The following is a 19,959-nucleotide window of genomic DNA, read 5'->3' on the forward strand; positions in this document are numbered from 1 at the left end:
AGAAAGAGAGAAAGTGAGAGAGAGAGAGAGAGAGAGAGAGAGAGATGGAAATTTATATGCAAATAAGACATCGCCCCTGGGGTTCTGGCCGGGTGCCAAGGCAGGCTGCCTGCTGCTCTCCCACCACCTCCTGTCATTCCCTGGTTAAGCCTTCTCCAAGCTGCCAGGATTGTAACCTCAGCCAAGAAAGAAGCAGCAGGAAGGAGGGAGGGAGGGAGGGAGACAGGAGGGTGGTGGTGGTGGGGGATAGAGAATTCTCCTTCCCTTCCCTTTTCCTGTAACATCCACCCTCCCTTGCAATGAGAAGGGTGAAAGGGTGGGGGTGGGAGGTCCTGAGGAAGGGCCGATGCTCCTGCTTCCCCCCCCCCTGGCACCTTGTCCCCAGCCCCACCTCCAGCGACACCGATCTGGGAACAGAGGGCAGGAAAGACCCTTCTCCAGAGGAGACGTGGGGGTGCCCTGACCAGCCAGCGCAGACCAGGGCGAGGGGTGGGTAGGTCGCGGTGGGCATGGACCGGGCTAGGCAGGCTCATCCAGGCTTTCCTGAGCAGGTCCCTCCCGGAGGCGCCAGGCTCCCAAAGAATCCTGGGATCAACGGCGGAGGCTGGAAGAGGACAGGGTCCCTACGTCTTCCGGTTGTGCCTCTTCTTCAGATGGAGAGGAGGAGAGTGAGGTCCTGTGTGTGCATGTGTGCATGTGCATGTGTGTGTGCGCCTGCCTGGCATGAGGGGTCAAGAGGCCCTGCCTCCCAATGGCCAGCTCTCCCCCCCCCCCTTTGGCTGCTCTGCTCCTCCAGTGAAAACTTTTCCTGATTTCTAGCTTAATTTGCTTCAACATCCGCCTTGCCAAGCATGACCTCTTTACTGGAGTCATGTGGTGCATAAAACTCATTATCCCCCCACTGAAACAAGAAGTTAATTAAAAACCCATTATATATATATATATTTGAGACAAAGGGAGAGAGTTTTGATGAGTTGTCAGCAGTTTTGGCTCTCCAGACGAGAGATAGCACCAACGGTAGGATCAGAAGAGGCCTCCGCGGCCTCGGCCACCCACAGGCCATCCCCAACGGGTGGAAATGGCTCGTTCAAGATATTATTGGTGACCCAGTTGGCCTGAGGAGTGCACTCGTTAGGCTGTAGAAGCTTTCAATGACTGGAAAGGTGGTGGTTCTGTGCCATGAAGTCACTTCCAAATTATGGTGACCCTATGAACGAGAGACGCGCCCCCCCATGAAGGCCCTGCCCTCAGCCCTCCTGCTCGCCTCTTGCAAACACAAGCCTGTGGCTTCCTTAACAGAGTGACCCATCTCATGTTTGACCTTCCTCCTTCCCTGCTACCTTCTCTTTTCCACTTAAGTTTTTTTTTTTTGTTCTCCTTCGTTTCCCAGCTTCTCTCGTCTTCTCACAATGTGCCCAAAGTAACTGATGGGAACGGGATGTGGGGGAAATGTTTTGGGAGGGGTGAGCTCTCAATCAGAAAAATACCCTTATATTTCCCAACACCCTTGGCAAGTAAGACTAACCTTCCAGAGGAACACTCACAAACCGTTGCCGGGGGGGGGGTTAGTTCCTTCTGGTCGAGTGTCTTTCCCACCAGGCGGTGGGTGCATCTTAGGGGTCTCGTTAAAAAAAAGAAGCCAAGGAACAGGCAGGGGGCCCTGCCCTCCCGCATCCTAGAACAACCCCGGGGAGGGGGAAAGCTTGCCCTCTTTGCAGCGGCATCCAGCAGACTGGACCGTTCTGCAAAACAGGTAACTTCCCCAAGCTTCAGGCTTCCCCCCAACGCATCGCTGGGAAAGGGGAGGGGGCTGCCAGCTGGTTCGAGTCGCCTGCCAGTTACCCAGAATCCTCTCCCGTCCCGGCCGCAGCTGCGATTTCTGAGCACTCTTGGCATCTCCGCTCCGAAAGCAAGCTGTTCCCTTGGCCGAGGCTGCGCTGCCATCACCATCCATCCTTCTGTCTTGTGTGAGCTGTCCTCATTCCTCGGCCTCCTTTGTGTGGCAACAGAACCCGGCCGAGGGGAGCAGAAAGCGCCTCTTCTTCGGCTTCTCCTCCTGACCTCCAGCCCTGAAGAAGGTGGCGAGGGCGTCCGGTGTCGAGCTGGGTTTAGGGCGACTTTTGAAAAGGGACTTGGGGTGCAAACGGCAGAGATAATTGGCTGAAATAAGCCCCCAAAGGGTTGCAAAGCGTGGTGATTTGAAATCAGTTGACTCCCCCCTCCCCACGCAAAAGCAGTGCTTTGATTGTGTGGCACACATGCCAGGTGGCTGGGGGGGGGGGCGAGTGTGAAATGGAGCGCAAGTTAATTACAGGGAACGGGTTCCTCCCAGGCTCCAGCGATGCCCTGCTTCAGAGGGTTGCCAAGCAAAGGGTTTCTCCCACAGATTAATGAGGTGGGCGTCTACACCGTGCCCCATGGGAGCTCCCCATATGCCAAGCCTGTGGGTTCCGGACACATACGGGCAGCGACTGATCCGTTTGGTTGCAGCGTGGCTGACCCATGAGGCTGGTGGAAGAAGACCGTGGGGCGGGCAGAGACCCCCCCAAAGGGTTCAGGTTGGCCTCTGTTCTGGGGGGGGGGAGAGAAGGGCCATCCGAAGGGCAGAGGCCTTCTTGGGATGCAGAAAGTGCCAGGTTCTCCCACCAGCCCACTCCCACCGGCACCTCCAGGAGCCGGCCAATTCTGGAAAACCCAGGAGGCTGCTGGTAACGTAGCACAAGAGGGCCCAGGAGGCAGGTGTGGGACGCGGCAGCTCCCAGGACTCTGAACACATGCTTGCCGAGACGACGCCCCTCTGAAGCCCCTACCTGGCCACACTGGCTGGGGTGGGGCGGGGCGGGGGCAGCCTGGGAAGGGGGTTCCCCCAGACTCAAAGACCACCTTTCGGGAGCTTCCCATTTTGCCCCCTAGGAGCACAGAACGTTCCCCTGCCTTTTGATTAAGGCCACCATCCACAACAAATGCCAGGGATTTAGACTGCATTGGTGGGCTGAAGACTACAAGAGCAGTTGGGGGGGGGAGAGATATTATTTTTCAACCATTGGTCGATATGACAAGCTGGCTGCCTCCTCGGCAGAGGCCTTCCGTCCTTGGTGGGAGTAAACTGGAAATCCCTGGGCTCCAGGCTTGTGAGCGCAGGGAGTTAACCGTTCTTCCAAAAAGCAGGACCTGTCTGTTCTATTAGTCTGACCACCGGATCAAATAAAAGGGGCCATCCTCCCAGTCAGCAGGTAAGGATTCATGCTTTGCTCCTGCTCTCCCACCCACCCCCCACCCCCATTTTGTCTTGCTTTTAATTTACTACAGGCGGTATACGTGATGCGAAGGAACCGGTGTGCTGGAGCAGCCGGAGGGCCCAGCGGCGGGGGGGGGGCCTTGGGAGATCCAGGCTTCCCCTGCCATGGAGTCAGGAAAACTCACAGGGCGATGTTGGACTCCCCGTCATCATGCTCCCTCAGCCTGACCCACCTCACTGGGTTAAGGGAGCGTGGAGGAGACCCACACGTGTGGGAGGGAGCTTGCTGGGCCAAACACGGGGCCTTCTTTTCCTCCAGCTTCTGCTGGAAACTTCACCAGCTCCCAGTAAGACCATTAGGTGGGCAGTGGAGAAAAAAATGAAGAGGGTCCGGGAGGCGTTATGAAGGAGCAGAACTGGGCAGAAGGCAGCAGCCCAAATCAAACCGTGTGAAACAGGGATTCAAAAGTGAAGGTGGCAGAGCTGGCCACACAGCGGGTGCCCCCTTTGCAAAGCTGGTGCAGACGGTGCAGGAACGCTGGGCCGTGGTTTCCCCAGGGGATCCCCGGGAGATTGCCCAAAAGCAGCCACCTGCTCCCAAAACACAAACCTCTGCTTCTCAGGGGAGAGATTAGATCTGCCCAGACTTCTTGGATCGTAACAAGGAGTCAATGCTGTGTCAAAAGCACTTGCTATCATTTGGTGAGAGGATCCCTCAGATGCTAAAATGCTGTCTGCTTAAAGTAAAATGGGCCAATGTCTTTTTTTTGGGGGGGGAGTGGGGAGGCACAACACGCTCAGGCCGTTTCTGCTGCAAAGTGCCCAAAGCAGAATCCCAGCAGGTTGGTAAGAGGTGCAGAAAATAAGAGAGACCCCCCCCCCCGGTGTCACCTTCGGAGCAGACGAAACCTGAATTAGGGGATACAGATTAAGGCATGGGTGGGTGGGTGTCAGCACATGGAGATTAGAGGCGAGAGAACAAGAAGGTGGGGGCAACAGCATGCAATCTGTTTCGTTCTCTTTTGACATTAAAAGAGCCCACTGCGTTTTAGCATGTCTTTTTTTAAACTCATGTCTCATGCTGCTTGGAGTCCTAGATCTGGGAGATATCACCTTAAAACAAGCAGAGGTGGGAGGGGTGATGTATGGGCTCCTGAATTCCTAATTGTGGTCCTCCCATGAGGACATCCTGCTGGCCACTGTCCAGATGGAAGGCTGGACCAGAGAGGGGTTGGGTCAGCTCTGGCCTGCCTCTTCCTCCGTAACCCAACCAGCTCCATCCATCCGCATGAACCAAGTGGCAAAGGAGCCTTGACGTCTGTGAACATGCCTCTGCAAAAATAAAAGGGACACACACACACACACACCCCAAACATATAACCCAGTTAAGCCCAGAGCGTGCTTGGGGGCTACAGAAAGCTGAATATTTCTTTCCTCTGGATGGGGACGGAGCATGGGGTGGGCGGGCGAGTGAGGTGCATATATGTGGCTGATACTTTCAACAGTGGGATCCACGCTCCACACAGAGGCAGCCGAGAGCAGGTCCCACTGCTTCATATTTATTACCGAATTTTATAATCTTGCACCCATCCTTTACGTTACAGTTAAATATGGCTGGGCGCAACGAATTTTTAGTGATTTTTTGGCCACTACATTTTTTAAAAAATCAAGACCATTTTGTTAATAATGTATTTTGTTATTCGTGGGTAGTTAGTCCTGTGCTACTTGTAAAAATTAACAACCCAGGTGTAGCCTTTATAAAAAACCACACCCTAAGAGACCTTTGGTGATCCGGAAGCCGCAGAGGTGCTTGTGTTTGTCTGAGGGTTGCACCTCGGGAGATAATCAGCGGCTTCGCTCGCAAATGGACTGCACGGAGACAGCAGCTTTGAAGGAATGCACCCTGTGGAGAGGTAATGCCTTTATCACTTTTTCGTCGTCGCCAAGATGTCATCTCACATAGTTTGGGGAGGGCAGTGAGTGGGCGGGGAAAAAAAAGCTGAAGCCCCCGAAGAGATTTTGAAACAGGCACCTTGACCCTTGAAGCCAACGGGACCCCCTTTGTTTTCTGGAGAGAGATCCAGGAACTCCCTGGAAAGCAGGGATAAAAGGCACTTCTCTTCCCTCCACACTCTCAGCCATCCGTCTGTCTATACAGCATCTCCTCCCATTTGCACTCCCCCCTTCCTCCCATAAAGGGACCCAAGGCGGCTCACCCGAATTGCAATAGTAGTACAGGTTAGGAAGCAGGGCAAGTTATTTGAGGAAACGATGTTTCCTCTTGTTTTCTCTGAAGGCGGTTCTTGTTCCCGGAGCATCCTCTCTCCCCCCCCCCCCCCGCCCCGCAGACTTCGCGGAGAGCCGGCAGCTCAAGAAAGGGCCTCGGGCGGCAAAAGGTCTCGGGCCGGCCCCGCCACCGCCCCCTGCCGGCCGCCAGGGGCGCGCTAGGACCGCCCCGGCGCTCCTTCATGCCTCCTCCCCTCCCCGTTTCCTATTTGTCACCACTCCCCCCTTCCCCCCCCGGTGGGCGGGGCCGCGGGCAGGGCGCCCGCCCCCGGAACCTGGGAGGCCCCGCCCCCTCGGAACGCTCCGCGCCGCCGTTCCCCGTCCAGGTTCCATTGAGAAAAAAGGGCGCTCGGCGGCGGCGGCGGGAGAAGGAAGGAGGCGGAGGAGGCGGGCGGCGCCCGAGCCGGGAAAGCGCCGCGGAGCCCCAGCCCGGGAAGGAAGGAGGGAGGGAAGGCAAGCAGGCAGGCAGGCAGGAGCTCGCCGCCGCCGCCGCCGCCCGCGTGTGGTCCCCGAGCCCGGCCGCCCCGCCGCTGGCCAGCCCTGGGAGCGCCGGGTGGGCATGAGAGTCGCGCGCCCGCCGCCGCCGCCGCTGCTGCTCTCGCCGGAGGAGGAGGAAGAGGAGGAAGAGGGGAAGGGGCCCCGAGCCGCCCGCGCCGCCGCCGCCGCCGCCCCGCGATGTCCAGGAGGAAGCAGAGCAACCCCCGGCAGATCAAACGTGAGCAGCTCCCTTCCCCTTCGCCGCCGCCGCCGCCCCCCCCTGCCTGGCTCGGCGCCCCCCCCTCCGCGACGAACTCCTGGCCAAGTCCCTCGGGGGGGGCACCCGGCTCCCTCCCTCCCTCCCACTTTGCCCCCCCCCCGCGCGCCTTCCCCGCCAGTTGATTCCAACTTGGTGGGACCGACCGGGTCTCCCCTCCAAGCGCGCTCCTTCTCCCCCCCCCCCCCGCCGGCCATTCGCCAGAGTCGAGGGGCGGCTTCCTCTCCGCAGTTGTTGGGAGTGACAAGAACGGGCGGGGTCGTCCCAAGGGAGCCCCGGATCGGGTCCTCCCAGCCCCCTTTTGTGATCGCCTCCCCCCCCCGTCCCTTCGGCCCCCCCAACGGGACCCCCTCGGGAAGGGACCCGGAGGCGCGCTCATGGAGATTGCGGGGCGGGGGGGGGGGGTCCTGCCTGCCTTCCTGCCGGCCGGCCGCCGCTCTCGGCTTCCTCCGCTCGAGGGGCCCGATCCCCTCGCCCCCAGACCCGGCGAGGGGGGCCCCCCGCTACTCTTGCTGCCGCCGCCGCCGCCGCCCGTCCTGCCCCCCCCTTAGCGCCGGCCCTGCCCCTCCCCTCCCCGCCCCTCCCCTGCTCCTTCCCCGGCGCGATCGCCCGGCCGATAGAGCCGCCCCCGATGAGGCCCGCGATAAAGGCTCTCAAATATTCCTTTCTGCAAGTCCCGTCCTGATAAGATCGCCCTGTCGGGACGGGCTGAAATTGCGATCTTATCGGGCGCTTGACTCACTCCCGTCGCCTCTTGCGGGAGGAGGAGGAGGAGGAGGAGGAGAGCAGGAAGGTGTTTCCTCTGGTCTGGAGGGACCTCTTGCCGAGCCTGACGGAGGGCGAGCGGGAGGAGGAAAAGTGCGCCGGCCTGCCTGCCTGCCTGCCTGTCTGTCTGTCTTGGGGGGGGGGGAGGGCTGGGAACCCCTTTCCCAGCGTCAGCTCTCGCTGCTAGGAAAGCTTGGGACATAGGGTGAGGCTGCCTGAGCATGTGCAAAGTGCGTGTTGGTGCCCCTCTTGTGCGATGGAGGAGGCAGTGGTGCACCTGCTGGCCTTTGAGAGAAGAGCCTGAGGTGGCCTCTTCCCTAACTGGAGTCCCCCCCCCAAGGCAGAAATAGAAAAGGCCGGGGGGGGGGGGAAGCGGGAGGCTCCTTCAGGGGAGCAGAGCGGGTCCTTTCGCACCCAGGTGCCCTCCTTGGCGCACAGCCCTCGGTGGTCCTGAGCTTGGTGCTTTTGGACAGCTGGGGAGTCCGTACAGATGTGCCTACTCATCATCTGGGGCTGGGAGTGGCCAGAAGGGCCTCCAGCTGCCAGGCGGAAGGGGCTGGAAATGCGGAAATCCCTCCGTCAGCTAAGCTCGTGGAGCATGAACCATCATCCCCATTCCTGGGACTGGCTCTTTTTCTGTTTCATCTGATAAAGCGTTCTGTGAAGTTGGGAAGCTTGCATAGGTAGGCCAAGCAAGGTTATTTTCCTGCTTTGTAACCATTCTTCCATCTGGGCCGGGAGAGCCATAGCCTCAAGTTGCCTTTTAAAAAAAACAAAACAAACAAAGCAGAAGTCCTTCCGTGTGTGGAAAATATATCCTGATTTTCCTTCACCGTCTTCACCTCCTAGTTCTCTTGCCCACCCTGAGGCTTCCACCCCATGTATTATTTCTAACCAGAACAACTTTTTGGGAAGTTTTGCCAAAGGTCTCCTGAGGCATCTAGATGAGATCTGGCCTTCCAGATTTAACTTTCGCTTTTCTTGCTTTCTCCCCACCCCTCCCCCCCACCTCATCCCCCGGCTGATAATGGCCCTCTTATTGTGATGATTCCGGCCTGTTTGATGTAGGGCCTTGGCGGAAGGGGAAGGACCACAGGGGATTTTAGGATGTCTGAGCTGCTGGAACTTTTCCACCGGCAGGTTTGGCTGCTTTTTTCTTCTACTGTGTTCCTTGCCTGCCTGCCTGCCTGCCTGCCTCCCTTCCTTCCTGCACAGATCTCGCCCACTGATAAGGCCTTGGAGATCTCTGGATAGGAAGGCCGGCCCCCATGTGATAATAGGGCTTTATCTTTTCTTGGAAATAATTGCTGTACTAAGCTGCATCTACCTGTTTGCCTGCCTGAGGTGATTTATTCTGCTGATAAGACCAAGGCAAACTTTTTTGAAAAATTGGATGAAAGTTCCTCTCCTACTCTCTTCCCCCCCCCCCGCCAGAAGCGATTCATGTTTCGATTGCCTTTCCTCACTCTTCCCCGCTCGCCACTGGCCATTTGCCCTTTGGGTGGGCTGGGCAAGGGGAGGCTTTTGAGCTGGCGGTTGGATCGCCTTCGTAAGACTGAACTTGCCCGTGGTCCTGCGGCTTTCCGGGAGAACAGAAATAATTGTGACCTTAAAAGTGAGACTTCTGAAAAGACAGTGTGGGGGAGGCACAGTCCCCTTGCCAGCAATGGAGGCGGGGGGGGGAAGAGCGGGGAGGGATGACTTCCTGTCTTCAGAAGGAGTCAAGGTTGAGCCCTGAGGTTCTTTCGGTCCTCGCTGAAAATAGTACCCTTAAGCATGTACAGTGTGCCTTTCCATCACCATAATTGGCATTAATTGTAAAAGGTTGAGATGTAACTCAAATGTCCTTAAAAACAGAAGAAGGAGGGGGGGGGGCAGTTTACCTCCATCCCACTTTTCCTTCCTTTTGGAAGGAAACTCAAATCAGGCTGCAAAATCAGTGCCCTAATTTCAAAATATAAATGGGTATTATTATCCAACCACAGCAACAGCAAGAAGATAATGCAACAGAAATGTTGGTGCAGTGCACAGGGGAACATGCCAGGCCAGTGAAGAGGAAAGGCACAAACACAAGGGGTCAAGGAATGAAAGAGAGAGTCAGAAAGAGCCCCCATTTCAACCACGTGCTCCGAGATGTCCCGGTAGTGTGCAGGTGGCCCCTTGATGGGACGGGACGGGCGGAGCCCCTTGGCTGCCATGAGAAGGGTTGGCGATTCACCACTTCATGCTGGAATCTCGTGGGATGCCTGGTGGATCCTGAGAACCCCTTTTGGGATGCTGGTGGCAAAGTGGGCCTATGGATATGGCTGAGGCAGCAGATTTGACCCTGGTAATGACATGAACCTTTTTCGTCTGGAGGGTCTGCGCCCTGTAGTTGGAAGCCCCGGGGGGGGGGGCCCTCTGAGACACCCCTCTGCTGAGATCTGCCTTCATCACCTCTTGTTAAGACCACCGGGCTGGGCTGGCACCTTTTGCATTTCTCTCGCAATGGGCACAGAGACGTGACCCCCGTCTCTCACATCTCCTTCAGCATCATCCCTCGCCTTGAGCTAAGCAAACAAACTATAAATTAAAAAATAAATAAAGCACCAGTATAATAATAATAATAATAATGATAATGATAATGATAATGATAATAAATGAGCACAAAGATTTTTCTTGTCACAGAAAAGTCAGGGGAATTGTCATTTACCTGGTCAAATATCAGCAACAAACCCAATGGAGAGGGAAGGGAGAGTGACCGGCTCCCCTTCCGAGAGCGGCTGGAGCTTTGTGTGCCTTTCCTCCTTTGCAGAGTAGCTGCCTTTTTTTGCCAGTTACTCCTTGGGAGGCAAGCACACGTCTACCTTGTTTGCAGGCCTCAGGGGCCCCAGCCTGCCTCCCTCGGCGGGTGGTGTGGCTTTTCCCTTCTGGTGGCATGGGGCATCCTTTGCGGGGTCCAGTAGCAGAGGGGAGGGCGGTGGGCCCGCCTGCGTGGGGTGTGGGGGAGCATGGCAACCTCCTTTGGGAGCCTCTGCCTCCTCCTCCTCCTCGCCCCCCTCCTCACCCCCTCCCTTTCCACTTTCCACCCTCCACCCTTTTTTGTCTTGCAGGAGTTGTTAGGTCTCTCTGCGCGTGGCTGTTGTGCATTAATTCCTACCTCCTCTCGTGTCATCCTGGCCTGGTGGTGTTCTGTGCTTAATAAGCAGCCAAAGGTGATCCGAAGATGGATGGGGTGTTGCCTAGGACAGGCAGTGGGGAGGGCAGTGGGGGGGAGGAATACATTAGGCTGCCTTGTTGTGCTTGAAGGCGGCTGGCTCCAGAGCACCTCCCTCTTGGGCGGCGTTGGGAAGAGATGTGAGGAGATGATGAAGTGATGGGAAGTTGATCTGGCGCCAGATAGAGATGGCCAGAACTGATGCAGGCCTTTAAGATGCACGATCTGTAGCCTCTTGTGTGTGCCTGTGTGCCTCTTGGCGTGAAAATAGCACTAAGGAGGAAGAAGGGAGGATTAAAATAGGGACCTACTGGTCAAAAGTGGGGTGTGTGTGTGTGTGTGGGTGTGTGTGTGTGTGGGGGGGAATGAGTCTTTTGGCACTTTCTGATTTCCCGGGAAGGGGGAAGGGGTACCTGCAGGGGTTAAGGTTCTTATAACCTAGCAGCTGACCGTCTTTGTATTTTTTTCAAAGCGCTGTCTGATTATCTCCATCCTGGCCCAGATTCGTATCTGCTGACTCCAGTGTGCTTTTTTGACTTCACTTCTCTTTTCCACCCCTGAAGCTCCGTCCCAGATGTTGATAAGACAGAAAGAGCAGAAGAGCTGGGGGTTGTGTGTGTGTGTGTGTGTGTGTGTGTGTGTGTGTGTGTGTGTGTGTGTGTGTGTGTGTGTGTGTGTGTGTGTGTGTGTGTGTGTGTGTGTGTGTGTGTGTGTGTGTGTGTGTAAGCCTGTGATTGACAGACACTGATAAGTTAAAGATCAGGGAGGTTGGGCTCTATTTAACCGGTTGGTTGGTTAGTTGGTTGGTGGGTCTTTAATTTTTTCTCTCTGTCAGAGTGGATTTACAGGCCTCACGTGTGTGGTCATTGATGTATTGGTTGGTTGATTTGAAAAAGAGGGAAGCCAGCTTCCTGCACCCCCTGGAGAGAGGAACGTGGCCGACTCGGGCTGACTCGGGACCCTTGCCTTCTCCTGGCTGTTTCCATCTGCTGGAGTTGGGCTCCCTCTTGGGGACCTGAGATGCTCAACATGGCTGATGGTCGGAGTGACCCTCTTTTTTTGTACCGCTTACTGGGGTGGCTTTGTTTACCCCTGCCTGGCCTAGGGGTGAGTTGCTTTGGTTACAGGGAGATTGGGAAGGGCTTTCCTCTTGAGGTGACCACCGCGCAGCCTGACCACCTCATGGCAATTCATTAGCCCCACGACCAGCATTGGTTGATTCTCGTCGTTTAGTCATTTCTGACTCTTCGTGACCCCCCCCCCCATGGACCAGAGCACGCCAGGCCCTCCTGTCTTCCACGGCCTCCCGGACGTTGGGTCAAATTCATTCTGGTAGCTTTGATGACACGGTCCAGCCATCTCATCCTGTTGATTCTGGGGGCTACTAAAGGGCCAGTTGTTTCTCTCTTCATTATCCTGGTAATTACCGTTACCGTTTACTCCTGGTTTTTAATGAGCTCTCCAAGGCGGTAACTATGTTATATTTCTGGCCCCATGATGGATTCTGCCTTCAGACTGGGGTGTAGAGGAAAGACCTGAATAATAACAGGGAACCTTCAAGTCAACTCTGATTTATGGCAACACTTTTCAGAGTTTTCCAGGTAGAAGGTACTCAGAAGCGGTTTCCCCTTCCCTTCATCTGGGGAGCCCTGGGACCTCCGCGCCGCGCTCACCCAGGGCTGCCCAGGCTAATTCTTCTCCCAAGAGGCACAGCGGGGAGTCGAACCCCCAACCTCTGGCTCCCTAAATATCTGGCCCAGACTTTGGGATGTGCACGTAAAGGCCCTTCTCTTGGCCCTACCTCTTTCCGAGGAATGCTGGGTGAGGAGGCAAAAGAGGGCCCTTCCAGTGCTCTGCTCCCAAATGAGGGAACTCCCTGGCTGGCGGGGGTGGGGGGTGGGGTGGGGGCTGGAAACTGGCTCAGTTGCTTGTCCATCTTCTAAGGTCCTTCTGATGGCCCACAAAAGCTTTCTAATTTCCGCAGGTATTTGGTCCCTCACAGATTCTTAAGGTCAGTGGCTTTTGAAGTGGGTCAAGAGTTTGTAGATATGGGAATTGAGTTTTTTTAAAAAAAGAAGCATTCTAATCCTAACATCGATCTTATTACAATTTACTGTATTAGTTCTGACTTTTTTAAAAAAAGTTATCTTTTAAAAAATCCTATTAGTCTGTAAACCATATGGGGTGGTCCTTTCCAGGAGGAAGGTGGGATAAAAGTAGGACTCCAACATAGAGATGACAGTTGAGGTGGATGCTGAGAACTACCTGTAGACTTCATTCAGAAGTGACTCCAGGGCGAAAAGGCAAGTGAGCTTGGCCGGGGTCGCCGTCTTCGGAATGAGAGAGGTGGGGCCATCCGTGGAGGGAGAAAGAGGGAGCCTGTAGGGGTTGGAGGTGGCCCTGAGATTCACAGGTAAACTCACACAACAAAGCGCCTTGGGGATGCTTGAAGGCTTAACCTGTGGCCATTGACCTGATCCTTCATGTCCTGCCGGTCCTGTTCCTCAGAGGTGTCCACGCGCATCTCCATAAAACGTGTTCGGTTTTGAGATTCCCTGTATAGTTTTTGCTGCCACAGACGAACATGCCGCTACTCCCTGCTCCCCACCCCCTCCCCCACCCCTGGGAATTGGGTACCCTTGGCTACTGAGTCCATTTGGCCCACCTTAAAACACAGGGAGGGAGGGAGGGGGGCCCCTGGCTGGCCTGCTTGGGATGCCATGGCCTTCCTGTCCCTTCTTAGCGAGCAGCCAGAAGTGTGGAGGTTTGGCCGGTAATTGTGTGGGCTATTAGGTTTCCCCCCTTTTCATTCTTTCCTTTTCTGGCAGAAATTCAGATGCTTTGTTGAGTTAAGGCTTTCAAAGCCTGGTTGTAACTGGGAGCTGATGGGGGCTCGGATAAGACTGGGACTGGGACTTCCACACAGCAGCAGCAGCTCCTCCTCCTCCTCCTCGGTGGCTGGTTTTCTTCGCCTGCAACTTCTCTGCATCCTTCTGGGCTTGTGCCTGGGAGAGTCTTCCTTTTCTTTCGGGGCTCACAGACACCGGCTGGTCTCGTCTGGTCAGGTAGTTGCCCCCTTCCAGAGGGAGGCTGTCGGGGTGCTTTCTTCCCTCCTCCTCGGTTTCTGCTTCCACCCATCAAGTCTTTTCCTCCTCCTCCTCCTCCTCTCGGATAGGACGAGAGCCTCCCCAGCAAGCGCGCATCAAGATGCATCTGGCCGCTTTTTGTTTTGTTCCCCTCTCCCTCTCTCGGTGTCTTCTTGTCTTGTGTCTCTTTTGTTCTCCTTTTGATAGATGTGACCGGTTGATAACCAGGAGGGGGGGGCTGGGGGTGGCAGGAAAGTCAGGGAACTGATCTCTTGCCGAGATAGCTGGTTACATTTATTAACTTCAAACATGGGAATGTGGGTACGCGGGAGAACATGATCAAACCTTTTGGCAGCCACTGCCTCTGTGTGTGTGTGTGTTTCTGTGTGCAGCTACAGTTTTGGGCGCTTGAGATTGGGGGAGGCGATAAACCTGGCAGATTGATCTGGTTGCGATTGGGCAGATTTCTCTCTCTCTCTCTCTGTGTGTGTGTGTGTGAGTGTGTAATGTTTCAAAACAGACTCAGGGAGAAAACACACCAATTAGCACAAGGGGGAAAAAGGAAAAAAAAAGAAAGAAAAACATTGCAGAAGTTTGGTAGGAGTTTTTCTTCCTCCATCGCCCCTCTCCTCTCCGCACACATCCATCCACCCCCCACCCACCCACCCACCCGCCTTCCTTTCCGTTTGGCTTTCTGCTGAATCCGATCTGAGCGGCAGATAGGGCAGGACTCCGATCTCTCCTCTGATGAAGATTGCCAAGTGAGATAAGGGCTCCCTTATCTCCACCAAACAGACTGCAGCAGGATTCGCCTGCTAAAATAACAGACCCTGGAAAGGGGAGGCGATGGAGGGCTCCCAACGATTTGTTCCATTGCAGATGTGATTAACGCAGGCATTTTAATTATCTGATTGAGATGGGGGGGAGAGAGGTTGAGTCCTTCCCCAAGTTCATTTTATAACACACATGCGCACATATATATAGATATATATACACACACACACTCACACACACATAAAATTCTTCTTCTCTCTCTCTTTCGTATTTTTTAAAAGCTCGATTTCTCTTCTGGGTCTGTTTTATCAGCCCCAGATGTTCCCTTGTTCAAAGTAAGCTTTTAGATCCCTATCTGCCGTTCTGCTAAGTGTAGCAAATATGTCTTTTAATAAACCCCAAAAGGCGAGGCTGAAATGCATATGGATGTTTCCCCTGAGCTGTGGGTCGGTGGCTCGGGTTCGCTGGCATGGTAGGTGGCTTGTCTCCCCCCCCCTGCCCCCCAGGCTCGGCTCCTGCTGTCCTGACCCGGGCTCTCCGCTAACGCCTCTGTGGCTCGAAGGTGAAGCCGTCTCTGGTGACCCAGGCAAGGTGGTGCCTTTCAACGTGCCGGGTTGAGCGAGCGGCAGGGGGCCTGGTTGCAGGTGGCAAAGTCCACAACAGGCCACAAAACCTTGTGGGAAATGAAGCTGGTGCTTGTCAAGGTGCCACAACGCTCTTGTTTTGGGCAGTTCAGGCAGTGGCACTTCGTGGATTCCTTCCTGCCTCTACATGGGATGGCCATGCAGGGAGAAGTTCCATTTTGGGCTGCTCTTTTCTGGAGGGTGGGCAGCAGTGGCTCTGCCCCAATTAACTCCTCAGTCAATCAATGCATTCTCCCCCCTACCTGAGCCTAGGATGTAACAAGTATCACATCTACAATCCCCTTCCCTCTTGTTCCCCCCCCCTCTCAAAATCCTGCGGAGACTCTGTAGGACAGTGATGGCTAACTTTTTTTGAGCCCGAGTTCCCCCCCCGCCCCACAAAAAGCCAACAACCCAGCGGGTGGCGGAAGTGGGGATCCCGGGCGTGGAGGTGCCTTTTGCTGTTTAGCCTTCTGGGGCTCCGGTTAATTTGTGCTTCTGGCCCCAACTCATCTCAGTTCTTGGACAAAATGGCTTCGCTTCTGCTTTTTAAAATTTTTTTCTAGTTTGGTTCCTGGTGTTTTAAGGCGGCTGCGAAAAAGAAAGGAGCCCGGGTGTTTTGTTTAGTTTTGTTTTATGGCTGCAGTAGCCCGTCTGGTGTCTATTTTTAGCTTTGCAGGCTTCCAGCTCAGGCCTCCTCTGCTCCCTGGCAGCGTGTCGCCGGCAGCTGGACAATTGTCACTCTGTCATTCCCATGTCCAGCCTTCCTCCCCTAACCCCCCCCACCCCCACCCCACCCCCACCCGCTCCCAGGAAGGTGCTTTACTGGACAGCAGGGCTTGGCCAGGCTCTGCACATTCGGACCTCCACCCACCCCCATTCCTCCCAGGCTGCCTTTTAGCCTGGCAAGTAACTGGGCCCAAGATGCCTGCTTCTCAGACAAGCTCTGCTGACGGGATCCAAGCAGCCGGTGCCGTGAAAGGGGAGGAAGGCAGAGGCTCCCTCTTGGCTTCTCTTCTCAGCTGCTTTCAAGCCACGTGGGTGAGGAGGCAGGCGAGGGGTGGCTTCAAAAAGGCCCACTTTCCTGTGGGAGGCTGTTGGGCTTGCAAGCCAGGCGGAAGAGGCTGCCTGTTTTCCTCAGCCTCCCCGTCCCCTGCAGAGGCCGGCGGAAGTGTGGCTTTAAGCCTTGCTCTTGTGACTGGGATGTGTTAGTGAGGCTGCCGTTCCACGCATGGGCTCCTGGCTTGGTGCAGCTGCTCTTCCTTCCCTCCCCACCACCATCTATGCATCTCTCTTGTTCCTTCCTTCCTTCCTTCCTTCCTTCCTTCCTTCCTTCCTTCCTTCCTTCCTTCCTTCCTTCCTTCCTTCCTTCCTTCCTTCCTTCCTCTTTCTTTCTTTCTTTCTTTCTTTCTTTCTTTCCATTCCATTCCATTCCATTCCATTCCATTCCACCTTCCTTCCTTCCTTCCTTCCTTCCTTCCTTCCTTCCTTCCTTCCTTCCTTCCTTCCTTCCTTCCTTCCTTCCTTCCTTCCTTCCTTCCTTCCTTCCTTCCTTCCTTCCTTCCTTCCTTCCTTCCTTTCTTTCTTTCTTTCTTTCTTTCTTTCTTTCCATTCCATTCCATTCCATTCCATTCCATTCCATTCCATTCCATCTTCCTTCCTTCCTTCCTTCCTTCCTTCCTTCCTTCCTTCCTTCCTTCCTTCCTTCCTTCCTTCCTTCCTTCCTTCCTTCTTTGCTCTGGTATGGGAGCCTAGGGAAAAACTGTGGGCTGTTTCCCTTTTTTGGGGGGGGGGTCTGTTTTGTTTCATTTTACTTTTTTTTGGTCTCCCCCCTTTCTGACTGGGGCTGCTCCAATCGTTCCCGGCGAGGGGAAACGGAGAGGTGCCGTCTACAAAGTAACTTTTCCAAGCTTTGTTTGGGTTCCTGGGAAACTGGAGATTCCTTCTCGAGAAGAAGTTTGTTGAGCTTGTGTTTTCTGAAGAACTTCCCGAATGTTGCAGTTTGTAAATCAACGAGATGGAAAGAACTGGAAATTTGTTTGTTTAGAACTGATTGTGGGAGAAAACCCAGCCGGACGGCTTGTGCCTTCCAGGCTGAGGCCCTTGAAGGTTTGGCTTGTTGAAGTCTGGCTTGGCCTCATCCTTATGGTTTCAGCTGAGTTTCAGCTGTGTTGGGGTTGCTGCCTCTCCCCCCCCCCCCAAAAAAAAATGTCACTTCCTCATCTGTAAGGTCTGTATGGCAGGTTGGAATGGTCTTTTATAATCTGGGGTGATCCTTCTCGGACCCCTATTGCTTTCATTTTCGAAATACACAAAGGCCCCCTTTGGTCTTTTTACCCCGTTCCTGCTTCTGTTTCACTTTGCCTCTTTTCCCTTTTCTCTTTTCATGGCTTTGCTGGCTCTCTTCCTTCCACAACTTTTGTTAACACACCTGGAAAAGTTCACAAGGGTGAGAGAAGAGGTGCTTGGTAGAAATGCAGCTGGAGGGGTGGCATCAGGAGGGGTACGAGCGTGCCCGTGTGTTTGTTTGCTGTGATCTAGGACGGGGTTGGCCAGATGCAGTCCTCTGGAGGCTATTGGACTGCCGCTCCCAGCATTCCTCACTCTTGATTAGGCTAGCTGGAGCTGATGGGAGTTGTAGTCTGGTGCTATCTAGGGAGCTGACCTTTGCTGCCCTTGGAATAAGGACACTAGTTCAATGCAAACAGCCTTGGGAGATTCGGCATGAGCCCAAACCGGTGTGTGGTGTGCAAATTAAAGAGGCCTTTATTGAGCAGATCTATCATTGTTTTACCCTTAATCAGTCATTCTCAGTTTTATTATTTGGCTCGATGCCCACCTGTTCATTCAGCAGGAGTCCTTATGGCTGGTTTCTGAGAGATGGGGAAGAGCCCCCTGATCTCTGGAGGTCCTGCTCGGCTCTCTCCTCCCCCAACAGACCTTCCAGCTGGCTTGACCTAACCTAACCCTAAGGGCTAGCCGCTTGCTGTTAAGCACAAAAGCGTTAAGGGATTGAATCCTGTGTTGGGCATCAGTGTCTGCTTTTGCAGCCTCTTCCCTAGGCTGGCAACCTGCTCAGTGCTGAGGATCATGCTGCCCAAGGCACTCCTTAGCATCTCCCTTCTGCTGTGCTCTGAGTCATGGGCCACCTAGAGAGTCAGAGACTCCTCTGGGCCTTTCACAGGCTGGCCAGGCGGGAGAAACAGCTCAGAGAGAGAGAGAGAGAGAGAGAGAGAGAGAGAGAGAATGAGAGAGAGAGGGAGGCAGGCACTGATTTATGCCGAGATGGCACTTGGATGGTTATCTCAGCTTTTCTGGAGGGGAAACTTAGGGTGTTGATAGTCTGATCCTCCTCAGTGGCAGCACTCGGGTGATGGAGAGGAACTGTGTCTTATATACTGGTGAACATCTTGGGTGCGCGGGTGTGTGTGTGTGCGCACGCAGGCGGGGGGGGAAGCTGGCCTTGTTATCTGGAAGCATTCGTTGCTCAATGGTGGGGTGAATTTTACTCTTTGGTTCAACAACCTGTTAAGTTCCTTAAAACTATGTTTATCAATCATGGGGCAAGTTTTGGTGTGAGAAAGAGCAAATTTTGATTTTTTTAAAAAACTTCCCTAGACATCATCTTAAACCTCAACCTTTGTTTGAAGGTATTTGGGCTTTTGAAAAATCCTTTTTATGTCAAACCCCAACAAACTTGGGTGATGCTGCCAGGTGGCTGACTTCCGGACCCATTTGCAGTCAAACGGTTCCAATGGAGAGGCTGCACCCCTTGGCCTTGCCTTTCGGCCACCCAGAGGTGAGGCCGCAGAAGAATCAGGCAGCCATTGTAGGTTTTTAATCTGGATGCTCTTCTCCTCTCCGAGTGTGCTTGGTGCGCATGTCGGTCTGACTGTTGCGTGGACCCAGCATTCAGGAATTGCATCCAGATGTGCAGAAGCTGCCCTAGGAGGCCATGTTTCCAGGAATGCGGGCAAGGGAATTTGCATTGTAGATTAACCTGCTGATTTTGTAAGCGCAATTGATCACAGGGCTACTCTGTGGGAGTTAATTTAAGGATTACATCTTGAACACTGCAAGGAAAGTTCTCCCTGTTGTTCGCACAGAGTGGCGCAAAGTTCAAGCCAGAGCCAAATTTATTGGGAGCTTCTCCTCTTGCAGCACAACACACCAGTTTCTCCCACCCAGGGCCTGGGTGGAACCTGCAGTTGCTGTAGCATTATCAGTAGAGGTATTAAGCTCACTCTTAGCTACATCTGATCGGGCAACCTGTATCCACGTGCGACGTTTGACATTAATTCTGTCTAATCTGAAGACCTGTCTTTGAGGATATTGTTAACTTTTTTTCCTTTTTCCGGGAGGTGCTTGAAGGAATCAAGCCAGGAAAATGAAGTCAAAACACAACGCCACGGCCGGGAGCCTTGTGGAGGCTGTTGGGGGAAGATGGTTGGTTGGTTGGTTTGAACAACATAAATTTTGGATAGAGGTCAAAGTGGGAAGGTGTTTGAAATCCAAAAAGAAATGGGAAATCCAAGGAATTTTGCATCATCCGTTTATCTGCAGGGGTTTGTGAGGGTGTAGTTCAGTGGTAGGATTGCCCCATGGGGCTTGCGAAGACCCTTCTTGGAAACCCCAGCAAAGTGGCAACCCTGAGCCAGAGACTGCTTCCTGCTTTTGCCTCTGGAAGTCTGTCTCTCATGTTCCCTGCACCATCAGAGGGAAGCTGACATGAACTCTCCCTCTGCTTGGGCCTTTGTAGGTGATGGATGACCCCCCCCCCCCAGTGTAGTTGAACCACAGCTTCCCCCTTTCCTCAGAAGGTTGCATCCTGACAGCTGTGGGGACACCCAAGGAGAGGAAGCGTGCCAAGTGGAGCCTCCTTGGGCCCCCTACTCTTGTGGTTGACCCCAAGGGAGAGCAACATCCACTCTATTGAGTTGGTTTGTCTATCTGTCCTCTGCTCCTCACTAAACTCCTGAGTGGCATCCGAGGCTTCTCTCTGGGGTTTCAGAAAAGGGTCTTCTCCAGTCTTGTCTGGAGATCCTTGTGATGGTTTTTTAAAAGCATAGTTTCCCCTCTAAGTCGCAACCAGGTTCATCTCTACTTAGCTTCCAAAACCAGACAAGAGCACCGTGACCGGGGAAATGGTGCGGCTTTCCATCAACGCTTTTGAGGCATCTGGGTCTTTGTTTGTTTGTGCCATTAGAAGGCTGCCTCTCTCCTGATGAAGGGACCCC

General features: G+C 54.3%; 1 protein-coding gene and 1 long non-coding RNA gene across 4 annotated transcripts in view; one reads left to right on the forward strand and one right to left on the reverse strand.

Annotated features, from left to right (window-relative positions):
- Positions 1 to 4,781: 4,781 nt before the first annotated feature.
- LOC140702209 (uncharacterized) lies at positions 4,782 to 5,564 on the reverse strand. The gene is made up of 2 exons (XR_012081294.2): positions 5,455 to 5,564; positions 4,782 to 5,141 (listed from the first exon to the last, which is right to left on the reverse strand). It is a non-coding gene; the product is annotated as an uncharacterized LOC140702209 (long non-coding RNA).
- Positions 5,070 to 19,959, forward strand: part of ZFPM1 (zinc finger protein, FOG family member 1) — a 73,289-nt gene continuing 58,399 nt past the window's right edge. For 2 of the 3 annotated variants that reach the window (XM_072980813.2, XM_072980815.2), the window contains exon 1: positions 5,070 to 5,151. In XM_072980813.2, coding sequence (XP_072836914.2) covers positions 5,103 to 5,151 — 49 coding nt within the window. In that variant the 5' untranslated portion in view covers positions 5,070 to 5,102. Of the gene's footprint in view, positions 5,152 to 6,055; positions 6,240 to 19,959 lie in introns of those variants that run through there. The other variant, XM_072980814.2, reaches the window with a different exon arrangement.

The sequence above is a fragment of the Pogona vitticeps genome, chromosome 10 (genome assembly GCF_051106095.1).
Source record: "Pogona vitticeps strain Pit_001003342236 chromosome 10, PviZW2.1, whole genome shotgun sequence".
NCBI lineage: Eukaryota > Metazoa > Chordata > Lepidosauria > Squamata > Agamidae > Pogona > Pogona vitticeps.